The sequence below is a fragment of the Merops nubicus genome, unplaced genomic scaffold (assembly GCF_000691845.1).
Source record: "Merops nubicus isolate BGI_N331 unplaced genomic scaffold, ASM69184v1 scaffold21096, whole genome shotgun sequence".
NCBI lineage: Eukaryota > Metazoa > Chordata > Aves > Coraciiformes > Meropidae > Merops > Merops nubicus.
In genome coordinates this window covers 24,894-40,791 of record NW_008617699.1, presented here as the reverse complement: position 1 = coordinate 40,791, position 15,898 = coordinate 24,894, and the positions used below count along the sequence as shown (strand labels likewise).

The window sequence follows — 15,898 nt, the reverse complement described above, 5'->3', positions numbered from 1 at the left end:
TTTTGTTTTCAGCTGAATATAAGGTGCTTTGCCCTGGAGGGGAAGGATTCCGACCAAACCCTATTACAGTTATATTAGAAGGTAACATTTACATTTTCCTATGTTTACACATCTAAAATTATGAAACTCCTCAGTGTGTGTTGTTTTTAATGGAAAAGCGTGAATGAAATATTTGTTGTTTTGTTTGAACAGATATTGATGAATGCCAGGAACTGCCAGGACTTTGCCAAGGAGGAAAGTGTATTAATACATTTGGTAGCTTCCAGTGCCAGTGCCCGTCAGGGTACTATCTGAACGAAGAGACTCGGGTGTGTGATGGTATGTAGTCTCCACTTCACTAGTCTGCTGCTCTCATTCCTAGGGATCGATGACAGGTGCAGAAGGATTAATCTGTCCTTGAAAAGGAACAAAATCAGACAAACAGCATGAAGCTTAAAGGTGGTGGGAAAGATGGCACAAGTTGAAGTCTTGCACTGAGAGAGGGAAAATTCCTTCTTGACCATGTTGAAATATATGCTAATTTTTGTTAAAAATGATCAGATTTTGATCCAAACCAGAAAACCCAGCAATTTTTCTTTAATAGCTGGTTAGTGAATTGTATTTTACTTAAAAATTGCTGTTTGGTAATGGGTAGTGAATAAACAGTAAGATAAGCAGCAGGCTTGCCCCATGAGTGCTGGGCTGCTTGCAGTGTGTTCATGCTTCCTTCTCTGTGTGGGCTTTGCTCCACCATGACCTTGATCAGAACTCTTTCAGCTTCCCTCCACTGGTATCTTTCCGTTTCAGGTGTTACATTTTCAATCTTGGAAGCACAATGAGAAAGCTTCTGTGGCCACTCACTGCCTTTTTGTTCTCTTCTAGATGTAAATGAGTGTGATACACCTGGCATTTGTGGACCTGGGACGTGTTACAATACTGTTGGGAACTACACCTGCATCTGTCCTCCTGATTACATGCAAATCAATGGAGGAAACAACTGCATGGGTATGAGCTGGGATTTCTTAACCATATCTTTGGGCCAAGGCTTTACTGAGCACAAACCAGAGCTGTTTCTCTGAATTTAGTTATACTAGAATCAACTAAGTTAAAGAACAAGATGTTTTTGGTTTTTTTTTTTTTTTTTTGGCTAAGAAAACAGGGCAGGTCACTTCTAATACAGGTATTTCAGTACCTCATCAGAATTTCTCCTTTATTTGATATATCGGGTATGCATCCCTTGCAAGTTTCACTTCAGCTGCATGTGAAACACTACTAAATTTACTCAGACTTCACAGAATGAAGTCACAAGCTGTTCGAAGTTCTTAGGAGTAACCATAAACTAGCTCATGTTTTTTGGTGTTGGGCACAAGGCCAATATTGATTCTTTTAATGAGTCTGATCAGTGTTACAGCCATGTTGGTTACTCTTGAATATGTGTATTGCAAACACTTTTTTGTGCTTTTAGTCTAAGTACAAGTTGTTCTGTAGTATTCTACAGTGCTATAGCATCTACTTGACAAGGGTCTAAAAAGTAAATATTTGAAGGAGGTAGCTCCTAAACCCTTCAGAGCTGCTAGTGCATTGGCTTGGGTCTTTCTTCATTTTCACAGATATGAGAAGAAGTCTGTGTTACAGAAATTACTATGCTGACAATCAAACCTGTGATGGTGAGCTGCTCTTTAATATGACTAAGAAAATGTGCTGCTGTTCCTACAACATTGGACGTGCATGGAATAAGCCTTGTGAACAGTGTCCTATCCCAAGCACTGGTATGTTTTTGCATTGCAAAACTATTTTAAAGCCTTTGTAACATTGTAATTACTATTGATGGACATAACATTGTTAAAGATGCTATTCTTTGTCTGCTTTTCTGGGTCTAAAATGAAGGGATTAATTATTTTTTTGACCTGGAGTTGATCAGCCCCAGCCACAATGAAGGGATATGTGGAGTTGGGTTCATGCTGCTGGGCCATGCCTTCTTTGTGCCAGTTTCCCTGTCTGGGGGACTTCATATTGGTTAATCTGTCTCTTACTAAGTGCTTGTTGATCCAGTCTTGAGGCACTGACCAAGTTTTTATTGGCATCATTCCAACAAATACGGTGTTTGCTGCACCTTGCCTGCTGTGTGCAGGAGAAGGCCTTTTTGGTAGCCATGAGTTTACAGAGGTACCTTGGTCTCCTCTGAGAATTATCTGTGTCAAGCAGCTAAATGTAATGTAGGAGTTTCTGGGCTAATTGTGTAGATATGCAGGACTCGTCAACTTGCTTGAATAACTTTTAATTTACAGTTATCTGGATTTGTATACAAAAACTGTAATGCACAGAGATAAGAATATGCAAAGCAAAATCAGTGTGGTATCCCAAGCCCTCTACATTTTTTTATTTCCTAGATTCAGTGGCCTTTGAATGACGACCTAAGTGTGTACTAAGCACTCACACAGTGAGCCTTGTGGAAGAGTATGCACGTCTCTGTGTGCCCTTGACGGTGCTGAAAGAGTAGAACAAAAATTTTCTTGAGCAAAGGATGTAATGAATTTTTGACCGTTGATTAGTTCCAAATAGTGTAATCTCTGCTTTGTTTTCCTGTTGCAGATGAATTCTCCACACTCTGTGGAAGTCAAAGGCCTGGCTTCTTCATTGACATTTATACAGGATTACCAGTTGGTGAGTTGTAGTTTCTGTTTTGAACGAAATTCCATGCTACCTCTGCCCAGGAAAGAGGGAAGATTTGTTTTCCCAATTATGGGTTTTTTCATGGAAGGAATAACAACTGAACGGTGTAATGAAGTTCAACCCTCTGTTTAAGCAAAGTTCCTGCCTAGCTCCTCCTAGCTGGAGGCAATGATAATCACTGCTTGTAATCAAGGCAATGTAAATGTCCAAAGAAACTGTCATCAGGCCTACAAGAGCAGGGCACAGATAACAAGAGGCCTTGGAGTAAGGCCAACCAGCATTTGGGCTGAGAAGAATTAGGAGTCTTTCCTTCAAACTAAAGCAGAGATTTAATCTGACATTTCACATCAGTCCCCTTGTGTATTGGTTTGACACGAAAATCCTTTTCTCTGCTCGGCTTGAATATTTCTCACATATGTTATTGTGTATAACATTTGAATCATGAGTAACAAATTGCAAAACAAAAAGAGGGAGACAATGAGGAATTCTAAGACAAGGAGTTGAGTAAATCCCTAATGGGACTCCCTTTTGGTTTTATTCACACAAAAATGCAAATGAGAAGCAGATAATGTGCCCTGTAACAAACAGGCAGCACATATGCAGTAATCAGGTGCTTTAGCATTAAGCTGCTGCTGTGGTGCAGTGTTCAGCTAATTAGATGAAAATATTTCTAGTAAAGTGAGGAATGTAATTTTTAAAGCAGTTAGAGAAATGTACAGTATTTATTATTCACCAGGTCATCTCTTTGAAGCAAAGTTCCCCCTCACAGCTATTAGCATTAGCCCAAATTGTTGCAGAGTCTGCTCAAGCTGTTTGGACCATTTATCAGCATCAGCAGGGAGACCTTGGGTCCTGCACCATGCATAGGTAAAGGCTGCATCTCTAGCAGTTTACATGCATGCCAGGAGACTGCAGTCTACTCTGTCTGCCCTGCCACATCAGAGCAGTGCACATTCAGGAGCCAAGTGAGACAGAAGGGCCATCCCACTGAGGCCACCAGTAAATCCCAGTGCAGGCAGCACTGTGGTGGGACTGATGCACACACGGCTTTATGCTGAGGGAACCACAGGCTCTCCCTGCTGCACTGGGATCTTGGCAGGTCTTGCTAGGTTGTAGCACTGAACCTGCTGCTTTTTGCACAGGAGCTGCTCCTGTCTCTTACATCTGTAGGCACAGGGTATGGGAACAATGTAGTGACCACTCTGCAGGGACAGTGCTCTGTGTACTCTGTAATTACAGTCCTGAAGTGAAGTTACACTTCTGCTTGGATGAAAGTTCTATATATCCAGCGGCTTGTTTCAGAGACAGAAGTAGTTCTATTTTGACTCATCCCTTATATAATCAGAGGACTCAGAGTTACAGAATCTAATGGAGGAAATGAAGAGTTTGATCTGGCAGCAAAATTTAAAAAAAAAAATTACATTAATTCATGTTGGCTGACTCCCACCATATTCTCTGTCTTGTGTACATCAGTGCATGTAGCAATTTTTACTAAAGGAAAAGGCTTTGGAGGAGTCTCTGAATCTTTTTATGCTGTCAGAATATTACAGATGTGTTAACTTAAGGACCCAATATGCAAGATGTATTATTGTAATAGTAGCTGGGGTTTTTTTCCTGCCAAAATCTATTACTTAACTCAGGTGTATATAGAGCATTGGCAAACCCTGGCTGGCTGGCTTAATCAACCTAATGAACAGCATGTTGGCAGCCCTTCAGATGTTACCTGGCATTGGCAATTCTAAACTGTTACATAAAAACATGAAAGTCTTTTCAGATTAATAAGAGTGAAACAGTGCAAAACTAATTGTGACAAGTGGTCAGTCAGAATGCAGTCATGCTGTCCTGCATTAAACCAAAGACAGTTATATTCTCTCTGTTTGGCTCTTCCCAATAACTTCACTGTAACACTTGGGAAGATGAAGAGGTTCATCAGGACTGTGGGTGGGAGACATGAGGAATGATGTGTGCTACCCTCTGCAATCCTGTGTCTTCACTGCAGTGAAGAGTCAGAATATTAAGAAATATCTACATTTCCACAGTTTGAAATGTCTGTTGCAGTTGGGAACATCCTGATGTTCACATTATGCTTGATAATTCTCTTAAGGGTAAATGCATAAGGACATATTCTGTAGCAGAAGATTTCATGAAGTGCTGTTTACAAGTATTGAAAAAACTTTCTTCTGGCAGATATTGATGAATGCAGAGAGATTCCTGGAGTATGTGAAAATGGCATCTGTATAAACATGGTTGGCAGCTTCCGATGCGAGTGTCCTGTGGGCTTCTTCTACAATGACAAGCTACTAATCTGTGAAGGTAGAGTGCTGATCTCATTCAGAAAAACAGGATTTCACCAGCTAGCAGTTCAGACACTGGCAAATACTGTTATACTTGCAAGTCATCCTTGATGAGGGGAAAATACTGGTATCAGTGTAATAAGTCTATATTAATTCAGATATTTTGAAATCTTTTGCATAGAAAATACCAAATTTTCCATCAGACATCTAAGGCCATGGAGCAGTGTGAGTCAACAGTCATGGACAGAAACATTGTTTTTCACATTTGGCAGCAAAACTAAGAAAAGAGTGGTAGTCTTGACTCAGGTCACAAGCATGAACTTTTTTTAATTCCAAGATACTTTTTTTTTCCTAGTGAAACAAAGATTTTGGTAAATAATATTAACACGTGACTTTTTTTTTTTTTTTTTCCAATTTAAACATTTCCTAAAGTTGTATTAGTTAGTTTAATGAAGAAACTGAAGACAGCAGTATGAATCGCTGTCATTCTCTGATGTGGGTGATGATTGCTGACAATATGGGTGCTGCAAGGGACACATGGAGAGCTTTGAGTAAAACCATCTCCTGTATTCTATTTCTAACTGAAACAGAGTTACATTTTTAAGAAAATAAAATTCTCTTTTTGTAGCAGCTTAATAAGGAAAACTGGTCAAAATTTTTTGCCTATAAATTTGTGGTGTTGTTTACATCGAAAGTAACTAATATCCAACAGGGATCCTGATGGTCTGTTATGATCAAGGGAGATCCTCGTAGTCTCCTGTGTAGATCTATGCAGACACAGCAGCTTACTTATTCTGATTGCAGTCTTAAGACTGAAATCCACCCAAGTGAAGTGTTGCAACAAGCTTTTCATGGGCCCTCCAACACTTTCAGAAAACCATTGTATAAATTCTATAAATAGGAATGAATTTTACAAATGGAGCATGTAGGTTTGGGAACATTTAAGGGGAGATACCTAAATGTGACCAAATATCTACTTTCTGAAAAAACAGATATATTGCTGAATTAGAAAGAAATTCCTGTATTTGTGTAAGGTAATACTCTTTACACTAAAACCAAAGTGGGTTGGATGTCTTTCTAGCTTACCATAGCAGTCAAATTCCCTTTTTGTACCAACAGATATTGATGAATGCCAGAATGGACCAGTGTGTCAGCAAAATGCAGAATGTGTCAACACAGCTGGTAGCTACCGTTGCGACTGTAAGCCTGGCTACAGGTTCACATCAACTGGCCGCTGCACTGGTGAGTACTTCAGGTTTATGTGGGGCTCTGCAAAAAAAGGTAGTGAAATCTAAAGAAGTGCTAAAAAAGCATATCTCCTCTTCAGAAAGATGGTGTATGAGATGATGATATGGGCTCCAAGAACCCTACTTTCAAAATCTTTTAGGACATCCTGTAAACATTCTGGTTACCCCCAAAAGACATATGGGCCCAGAAGCATGAGCGAGAGTTGATCACCTGAGTAGATGTTTGTCTTCCACTTTATCCAACCAACCACAAACATTTTTCTTTAGCCCATGTCTTGTTTAGGGAGGGAAGACCAATTGATTCACTACCTTTTGACTAACCGTTCTCTGACGCTAAAAATTCCATTGCAGTCCTAGCAGGGACCTTCCTCTGTGTAAATTTTTTTATTTTTCTTATAATCTGTGACATGTGTTTTAGCAATTTATTTGCCACTTGTATTCTTATACTGCTTGCTGGTTTGTCTGCTGATAAAGTGGACTTATCTGCTTAGCCATATAAAATAACTAAAAAAGCTTATTGTTAAATTTCCTTTTGTGTGGATTTAAACAGGCCCCTGATTTTTAAGTACGCACTGAGAGAGGCTATGGTTCTCTATTTGCTTTTCCATATAATATCATAGTACACAGGGGTGTTCATGTTATCTTGATCACTTGAAGAATTGCAGAGGTTTTAAAGACTGCTGTGAGCCAAGCAGCTCTAAATATTATATACGTTTCTGAACAAAATAATAATTACAACGGAAACTGGTAATATTTTCCTTGGGCTTTTGCTTCTTAGTACTCGAGTTTTAGGAAGTGTACTTTTCCTTGCAGTCCAGTTTTTCATTGTTTCATATGACCCTTGAGAGAAAAGGGTGTAGGGGCAACCAGAACACTACTATGAGAACGAAAAATTTGTTTTGTTAAGCTATGCAGGGGCACATGTAAATATTCAATATGTTCCTAATGTAATTGTTGTTGTTATGGGTTCGTTACAGCAGTACAGGAAGAGACAGGAAAGGTTGTGATACGGGTTACAATACCAAACATGAATTGGCATGAACAGCAATACTTCCCTGTATTTTGCTCTTATTTTATGTCTGGTGAAAATAAAATTACACAATTAGAGTCAAAATAAAAGCAGTTGATAAAGTACTTGATCCAGCAAACAAAGGAAATTCCCAACCACTCTGTTGAGAGCAAAGAGTGCCAAGCGCCTTGAAGTATTATTGGGTCAGTCATGCTGCTGCATGGAAAATGATCACATCCCAGTAGTTTATATGCTGTTGAATCAAAACTGATGTGTCATAGCTACTAGTACCATGAGTACTGCATTTACCTTACTATCAAAAGAGCATTCTGGCATTATCTGTTGTGGTATATTATATAATAATTCTTCAACTCATAAATAATTTTAAATATAAACTCATTTTTTTCCCCTAAAACAATTCTGACACCAATTCTTTAAAAGGTCACAGTGTTCTTTGTTTACCCCAAGAGAAATTACTTTTCCCTGGGACTTTAATTCACTGTTCATTTGCCCACAAAACACTGGAGAGTCATAGTTTTTTCTGTTTCTGCTCTCCTGAACTTAAAAGATTGGGTGTTCTTAAGACAGCATGTTATCCAGCATTGGTTTCCTTACTGCCTCCTTTGGACTCTAATTAGCAGCAGTATCATTAACGTAGCATGGGAAGAGCTTGGTCCGCAGTGAACGGCCACGTGCGGTTACTGGTGGTCCCGGCTGATGTGCGGTAATCCTGGGGCGGGCGGCTATCAGGATTGCCCACCTGTCAGGTAGAGTGTAGAGGAGAGGCAATACAGGCAGGAAAACAAGATGTAGTACATTAGTTTCTTTTCAATTAGGAATAACTTTGATTCTTAGTTTTGCAATGAACTGGGGATAGCTTGATAAGAAACTGCATCTGCCTTGCTTAGATTGCATGTAACAGAAAATCACTGAACACTAAAATCTAATAAATTCTGATACAAGCTTATGGCAGCACCTCAGTTCTCTTGTTTTGAAACTGCAGCAAACAAAGTGCCAGGAAGCATACTGAATCAAACCAGCTCTTGTTGGTGATGAGGTCAACAGAAAGATCTAAGTTGATTCGTGTTTCTTATTTGTCACGGGGGAAAAAAAAGGAATTGGACAGCAAACATTTTGTTCTTTCAACATTTTGTTTCATTTACTATTGATAGAATCCTGGATTCTGCCTGAAAGCTTTCGTAACAAGAGTAGCAGGAAGCAGTCAGCTGTGGAACTAGTGCAGTAGATGCCCTGCTATTGTGAGGCAACACATCACATGCTGGCAGGATAGCTTTCCCCATCTCACTTTGCAGATTTATGCAGCTGAGCATTTGCTGCTGTTAGCAAAATATTTTCTGACTCTGTATAGCGTTAACTCTTTGTACTGTTTGAGCTGTGTCTGGTTTACAGGACCATCACATTACAGAAGGCATGGCTGCTACAACATGTGTATTCATATACCCATTTTACCTCCGCAGAATGAGTAGATAAATCTATAATGCATTTTATCTCTCTGCAGGCTTAGTGAGAAAAGTGCGGGATTCATTTCCCTTTTGTTTTCTATGGTTCATGCAGGTTAAGCAATTTGGCCTATAATCAAACATAGCTAAAAGCACGTAGTTGCTTTCATGAGAAGGATACAACCTGTCGTTTATATGTGGCTTTCATATCTGCTGCAGTCAATGCAGAGCACTGAGAAGTCTCCCTTTACAATTTCATGTAATTAATTCTACTTTTCAAAGCCATGGTGATACGCTTTCCCTCCAGCAAGAATTTGTCTTTGGTAAATATCGGTTTTATGCTGAATTTTTTTCAGCATCACAAATGTTGCAAAAGTTATTTTACAAGCAAATAGCCCCTTTTCTGAGATTTACTTAGTAATGCTTTTATCGTTAAGTATTTAAGCCCCCTGTTTTAAATTAAGTCCGTGTACTGTATTCTGACTGCCAGGATTGCTGCTGCTAATCTTTCCAGCCCTGCAGTTTAGAGGCGCTAACTTTCACTGTGCCTCTTGTTTTCAGATCGGAATGAATGTCAAGAAATCCCCAATATCTGCAGCCATGGTCAGTGTATTGACACTGTTGGAAGTTTCTACTGCATCTGTCACAACGGATTCAAGACCAATGATGACAGAACAATGTGTATAGGCAAGTATATCAAGATGCACTTAGGCTTCCATTATGCTAGTTATCAAGTCTGTACTCTGTCATAAAGAGCTGCCTTACAAGAGCTGAGACTGCGAGCCTTTTACCACCAGGCAGAGGTGCAAAAACGCTGTAGCTGGCAATTAGAGATGATAGGAAGCTGATAAAGAATGAAGAACATCTCATTACAGTAGAATGAACCTTTAAAAATAGATATCCTGTCTAATGAACTGCTAATGCTTTCATTTTTCAGGAAAATGTTCCACTCTTCTTAGAGTTTTCTGAAGCATCTTGTCTCATTTATTTCTTTAGGCAAGAAACTTAATGATGAATGTTGCACTGCAGCAATTGTGTACACCCTGCTTGTTAACAGAGTAAGAGGAAGGGTAGATTTCTTGCCAGAAAAGTGCCCTTTTCAGAACCGGTCATCTTCATAAGTGAGGAAGTTCGGTATTTAACCCATTTACAGCTGTTAGTGTAGTGTCTGTTGTCTGAGCAAGATGAGGAGATTTCAAAACACCAATGATTAAAGATAACTTAGACTTCCTTTGGGAAGAGTGACGTAGGAGCCACAGTAAGATAAATGACTGTTGGACCCCTGATTATTTTTGTGGCTGTTAATATCAATAGTATAAACCTATGTAAAAGTCTTCTTTTTGGGAGATACAACAACCTTTTTCCCTTCTATTCACTTTGTTGGTTGTAAATTAATTCTCTTGCCTGTAGGGTAGCTACAGGCTTTCCTTTCTCCATCAGAGATTAAAATTCTTACTGCTTGTTTTTTCTCCTTTGTAGATATTAATGAATGTGAGAGAGATGCCTGTGGCAATGGAACTTGCAGGAACACCATTGGCTCTTTCAACTGCCGCTGCAATTTGGGGTTCATCCTCTCACACAATAATGACTGCATCGGTGAGGAGTGCTGAGCCCAGTTACATGTTTCTAAGATTTTCTACTTATGAAAGTACCATTAGTACCATCTTCTGTGTTAAGAGTGCACCTTGCATGGTCTACATGATTAAAGACAACACCCCATTTCTTCAGTCTGGAAAGGCCTCATTGATGATTCACTCCTCACTTTTCTGTAGCCACTTAAATGTTTGCATGTGCTATATGCTTTTTTTTTTTTCACTCTTGCTTTGACAGTTTTACAACATAAGCAAATAGTGGTGTTTTTCCCTTGTTTGCTTTTGAAACAAGGCATTATTTTTGTATTATGAGTTACTGTGCTGAAGTAGTGGATAAAAACTCACCTATCCAATTTTGCTTGTTGCAGGTGTTTCTTATATATCTTTCAATGTTATTTTTCTTAGATGTGGACGAGTGTGCAAGTGGAAATGGCATGCTCTGCAGGAATGGCCAGTGTGTGAACACGATCGGGTCCTTCCAGTGTCTTTGCAATGATGGCTATGAGATCGCTCTGGATGGAAGGACTTGTGTTGGTGAGTGCTTTCTTTTAGAGCAGTAAGAAAAGTGCAGCAAACCTTGAGGTGATATTCTTAGTAAAAAAGTAGAAGAGGTCAGAAAGAACTGTCACACTATCATCACTGCACCTAGCAGAAGAAAACAACAAAAGGACAAGAAGATGGCTCTTCTCCTGCTCCTGGGAAGCTCCACTACCAGTTTGATGAAATTAGAATTTATGAAAGCAGCCTCAGCCACAGATTTATTGAGATAACAGCCATTATATCAAATAAATGTATTTTCTTTCAGATGTCAATGAGTGTGCACTGGAGCCTGGAAAATGCTCACCAGGCACATGTCAGAACTTGGACGGATCATTCAGATGTATCTGTCCTCCTGGATATGTCCTGCAGAATGACAAATGTGAAGGTGTGTAGAGAACAACACTTCTTCTGTCCCTTTCTTACCTACTCACAGATATTAGCACTCTTCTCTGCCTCTAAACATGATTAATGTTTACACTTTTGTGGCATTGTGCAGTTCCGAACTGCACTAGTAAGTCACTTCCCAGAAAAAAACCTCACCAACTTTTGTTTGAACCAGAACTATGTGATCTGATCCCAGGAAAAATCTAAGCCCAGGCTGTTTGGCTGATGGCACATTGTTGAGGTTTGCCCACTACTCAAGGAATTAAAAATTAACCCTAGGTTTTGCACCTGGATTTCTTGTTCCTCTTTTTGTCTGTTCCTTTTTGCTTGACCTTTTTGTTTTTCAAGTCTGTTAGATATCAGTGATGATGTAAGGTTACATTTTATGTAGTACAGCTGCCAGTGTAAACATTTTTATTTCTCATCTCTTTAATTGCTTTTTTTACAGACATTGATGAGTGTGTGGAACAGCCAGAGATTTGTGCCCTGGGCACATGTAGCAACACTCCAGGCAGCTTCAAATGTCTGTGTCCAGAAGGCTTTGTGTTGTCTTCCACAGGAAGGCGATGCCAAGGTAAGTTCATTCCTATTTTCTGGCATTTCAGAATTTGTTTGCTGTTTTATAAAAACCTTATTAGCTGCCTGTTTTTAATATAACAAGGAGACTCTGGACTCAAACAGTGTTTTTCACAAGGAAAACATGATGATTCTGTAGTTGAGGCCAGGTCCTGTCTTGCCCTGACATCTGTTTGTCGTTAAAGAGAACATTGTAGTAAAAGAGGCAAAGATATCGTTAAATGCACCAGGTTAAATGAGGAAATCATCTTGCCCTACAGCCCTTTCTTGCACCCCTGGAAGAAATGTTGAGGCTACCTGGATTCTGTATAGACTGTGACGTGTCTGACATGGAGATGGAGCACAAACACAGGCAGGAGACTACTGCAGTGTACTGCTAAGGCAGCATTTCCCAGATTAAGGCTGTCCTTAGCACTTAGCAAATTCACCATGACGCTTTGTTATATGCTATTCCTCTTCACACATCTGTGGGAGGAAAAAAGCTTGATGGAAAAACTTTGCAAATAGTGTGTGGACAATAAGCACTCATCTGCTTAGAAAAGTCTAAAGTGCCTTTTGGCTTCTAGATTACTGCATATGCTGTTCAGAGCCTAAACATGAGCACTGAAACAGAGATCAGATGCTGAAACCTGAACATCTAGTAATGAGAAGCCACATGGTAGTTTATTTTGTGCATAAAAAGCAAGCATATCAGAACAGGGAGTGAGTTATTTTACAGACTTTGAAATTATTAAATGGACACATCATTAAATGTCCTATACACAGTGTGCACAGTGGGAACCACTGATGAGTAAGACCTTTATAAAGACCTCTGTAGTTATCCTTGGCACAGAACAGTGATGCTTGTTGACACCATAGTGCGTTCTTCACTTCACAGTGGGGTAAATGAAACTGTGGTTTTGGTAAAAATGAATCCAACCTGCAGTAAACATTCTATCCAAGTCTCCAAACCACCGTGCAGTTGGCATTGTTACTTCACTCAACTTCAAGAAAGCAGCTCAGCTGTTATTGCTGTGCTTTTGTAGCTTGTATAAATGAGGTTTCTTCCCTCTGAGGGTATTGTTCTCTCAGGTAATGGGGGAAAAAAGAAAAGAAGAAAAAACAAAAACATAAAATAGAATGTGAGCTAATCTCCTTTATGAAAACAGACCGCTACTTCACACATAATGTCAGAGGAGAATGCACACTTGTGTGTATGAGCTTTAAGTAGGCTTCTCCCTATCCCTTGAAGAAGACTGGAGTATCTTTTTCAAGTATCTCAGGACAAACAAAGTTTTTTTTTTTTTAAAGCTTCCTGTTACCTATGACTTTTGTAACATGTGGACATTGCCTGGCATTGATACTGTAACAGGAAAACTGAATGATCAGCTGCTTCCACAACTGCCCTGTTGCTGAGGCCCAGCCAACACAGGGAGCTGCCAGCTCTCTGCCTCTGGATGCTTGTGGTCTGTGATCTCAGCTCTTCCTGGTTACCCAGCATAAGGGAGTAAAATACAGTGCCACTGGGCCAGTTTTCTTTGTTTGTGTGTGCCTTGGGGAAGAATGAGGAAGGAAAGCATTCTTGAAAATTGCCTCTCATTTTAACACTACACAGTATTATCATTGCAAATTGATTAAAATCTCTTGATTCAACTGATTCTTACTAATAATGGAATATAAACAAACTAAGGCAATATTCAGATTTTACAAAGCAGCATGAAGATAAGAGGGGTGTACGGTCCTTCCATCTCTGCACAGCAAAGGAGAAGATTCCCTTCTTTTCCATGACTGACGTAGGATACTCTATCCCATGGCTTTCTTTTACTGGGGTAGGGAGTTCTCCTCTGTCTTCAGATCTTCCCCAGTCAGAGACAATAATGGTCCTTCTTGATAGACTCAGATGGAAGTTGGTGTTTCATTGGGTAGGTTCTGTAATTTTGGAATTAACACGTCTTAAGTAGTCCAGAGTCACGCTAACTGCTAATAACAAGTTTTTCTCTGTGCAGATCTGAGAGTAAGTTACTGCTTTACCAAATTTGAAGATGGCAAGTGTTCTGTGCCAAAGTCCAGAAACCACTCCAAACAAGAGTGTTGCTGTGCCTTAAAGGGACAGGGATGGGGAGATCCCTGTGAACTCTGCCCGGAGGAAGCAGATGGTGAGTTACTGACTAGGTTACCTTATTGTCATGATAGTCTCTCAGAACTTAAGGATGGTTTGGATTCTTATAAGCGGGAATCAGGAAAAATAACTTTCCAGAGGTGTTTAAACCTAATAATTGTCATTGCAGTCTCAAAAAACATAGTCCTTGCATAGTCCAGTCTCAAGCATATTCCTTGTTTGCTTATAGGTTTATTAGTATGATTAGGTGCTTATTTTGCTCTGCACATGTCACATACAGCAGTTGCAAAGTAGTAAGTGGGTCCTTGATAAGGCTCCAAATGGGAATACCTACATGACACAAGTGGAATTCATCTAATTCTAAACGAGTATACGAAGGAGCACCATAGACATGAAATCTAATTTAAAAAAAAAAAAAAAAAACTAGATCCGCATCTGAGTCACCCAGTTAGGTTTTGTGACTATATTTCGTTATTAAAAAAAATCTACATTTACAGTCATATCAATATGAATGATTTGCAAACATAGGAGGCAATGCCAAAAGTCAGGCACTGGTGAAGGAAAGCCTCTCTGGACTGTTGCTAAAGAAACACTTGCCTTTGTCAGTATCCTTTGCAAGACTAACTAGGCGTCAAGCAAGTCAACAGGCTTTTGTGCCATCTTAGTGCAATTTGCTGAACAGACTTGAATTCATGCTGACAAATGTGGTTAACAGCATTACTAGTTTCAGCAATACATTAATACAGTTCAATTCATTAATAAGTCATGTAGATATTTTGTAGACAATCCTCACAAAAGCCAAGGCAAGAAAAGGGAATCAAATGTGCCAGTTGCAGTATTCCTCCCAGGCTGTGTGTGTTTCATTCCATTGCCCTGGAGCATTTAGACCAAAGTCAGTTGGTATACATTGCAGCATTTCCTTGAAGTGTCAACACATATTTCTCACTATCCAAACTGTGCTCAGAGGATAATATCAGGGCCATTTTTCTCGTCTTTTAGAAAAGAAATAGCTGGAAGATATCAGAGTCTGGGAAATTTAAGTCTTGGCATGTAATTAACAGTCAAGTTGCTGCTTTTTTTTTTTTAAAAAAAAAAAGCCACACAACAAGAACTCTGAATGCAGGCTGGTAGGCTCAAGCAAGTGTGCCACCTGAGTCTGCTTCTGAAGGCTTGAGCTACAGGCAGGTTTTGTGCTGCCCAGCTGCACAGGGCTGTTTCCCACAGGGAGGCTAACAGTGTCCCAGACACTTTGTTGCCTCCAGCGCACGCGTACACCTACTTTTAGTTCTGTTGTTTTCAGCTTCAGCAAAGGTCAGCTTATGTATTTCAACTCAAGAAAGCCTAACATTTTTTATAGAATCATAGAATCGTTTTGGTTGGAAGAGGCCTTTAATATTATCAAATCCAACCGTTAACCCGGCACTGCCAGGTCACCACTAAACCATGTCCCTCAGTGCCCCATCTATATGTCTTTTAAATATGTACAGGGGTGGTGATTCCAGCACTTCCTTGGGCAGCCTGTTCCAATGCTTTACAACCCTTTCAGTGAAGAAATTTTTCCTAATATCTAACCTAAACCTCACCTGGTACACCTTGAGGCCATTTCCTCTTGTCCTGTCACTTCTTACTTGAGATAAGAGACCAACACCCACCTCGCTACAACCTCCTTTCAGGGAGCTTTACTGAGCGAGAAGGTCTCCCCATAGCCTCCTTTTCTGCAGGCTAAACAACCCTGGTTCCCTCACCTGCTCCTTATAAGACTTGTGCTCTAGACCCTTCACCAGCTTTGTTGCCCTTTTTTGGACATGCTCCAGCACCTCAATGTCCTTCTTGGAGTGAGGGGCCTGAAACTGAACCCAGTATTTGTGGCCTCACTAGTGCTGAGTACAGGAGGATGATCGCTTCTCCTGCTGGCCACACTATTTCTGATACAAGCCAGGATGTTGTTGGCCTTCTTGGCTTCCTGGGCACACTGCTGGCTCATATTCAGCTGGCTGTCAGTTAACACCCCAAGATCCTTTTCCACTGGGCAGTTTTCAGCCACTC

At 40.0% G+C, this 15,898-nt stretch overlaps 1 protein-coding gene across 1 annotated transcript in view; it reads left to right on the top strand.

Moving 5' to 3' along the window:
- The window catches only part of FBN1 (fibrillin 1), a 140,476-nt gene that overhangs the window by 105,844 nt on the left and 18,734 nt on the right, over positions 1-15,898 (top strand). The window contains exons 37-49 of the mRNA XM_008943229.1: positions 13-81; positions 193-318; positions 862-984; positions 1,590-1,748; positions 2,572-2,643; positions 4,840-4,965; positions 6,066-6,188; positions 9,224-9,349; positions 10,142-10,258; positions 10,660-10,788; positions 11,060-11,179; positions 11,627-11,752; positions 13,740-13,889. Of these exons, the coding sequence (XP_008941477.1) occupies positions 13-81; positions 193-318; positions 862-984; positions 1,590-1,748; positions 2,572-2,643; positions 4,840-4,965; positions 6,066-6,188; positions 9,224-9,349; positions 10,142-10,258; positions 10,660-10,788; positions 11,060-11,179; positions 11,627-11,752; positions 13,740-13,889 (1,566 nt within the window). The remainder of the gene's footprint in view (positions 1-12; positions 82-192; positions 319-861; positions 985-1,589; positions 1,749-2,571; positions 2,644-4,839; positions 4,966-6,065; positions 6,189-9,223; positions 9,350-10,141; positions 10,259-10,659; positions 10,789-11,059; positions 11,180-11,626; positions 11,753-13,739; positions 13,890-15,898) is intronic.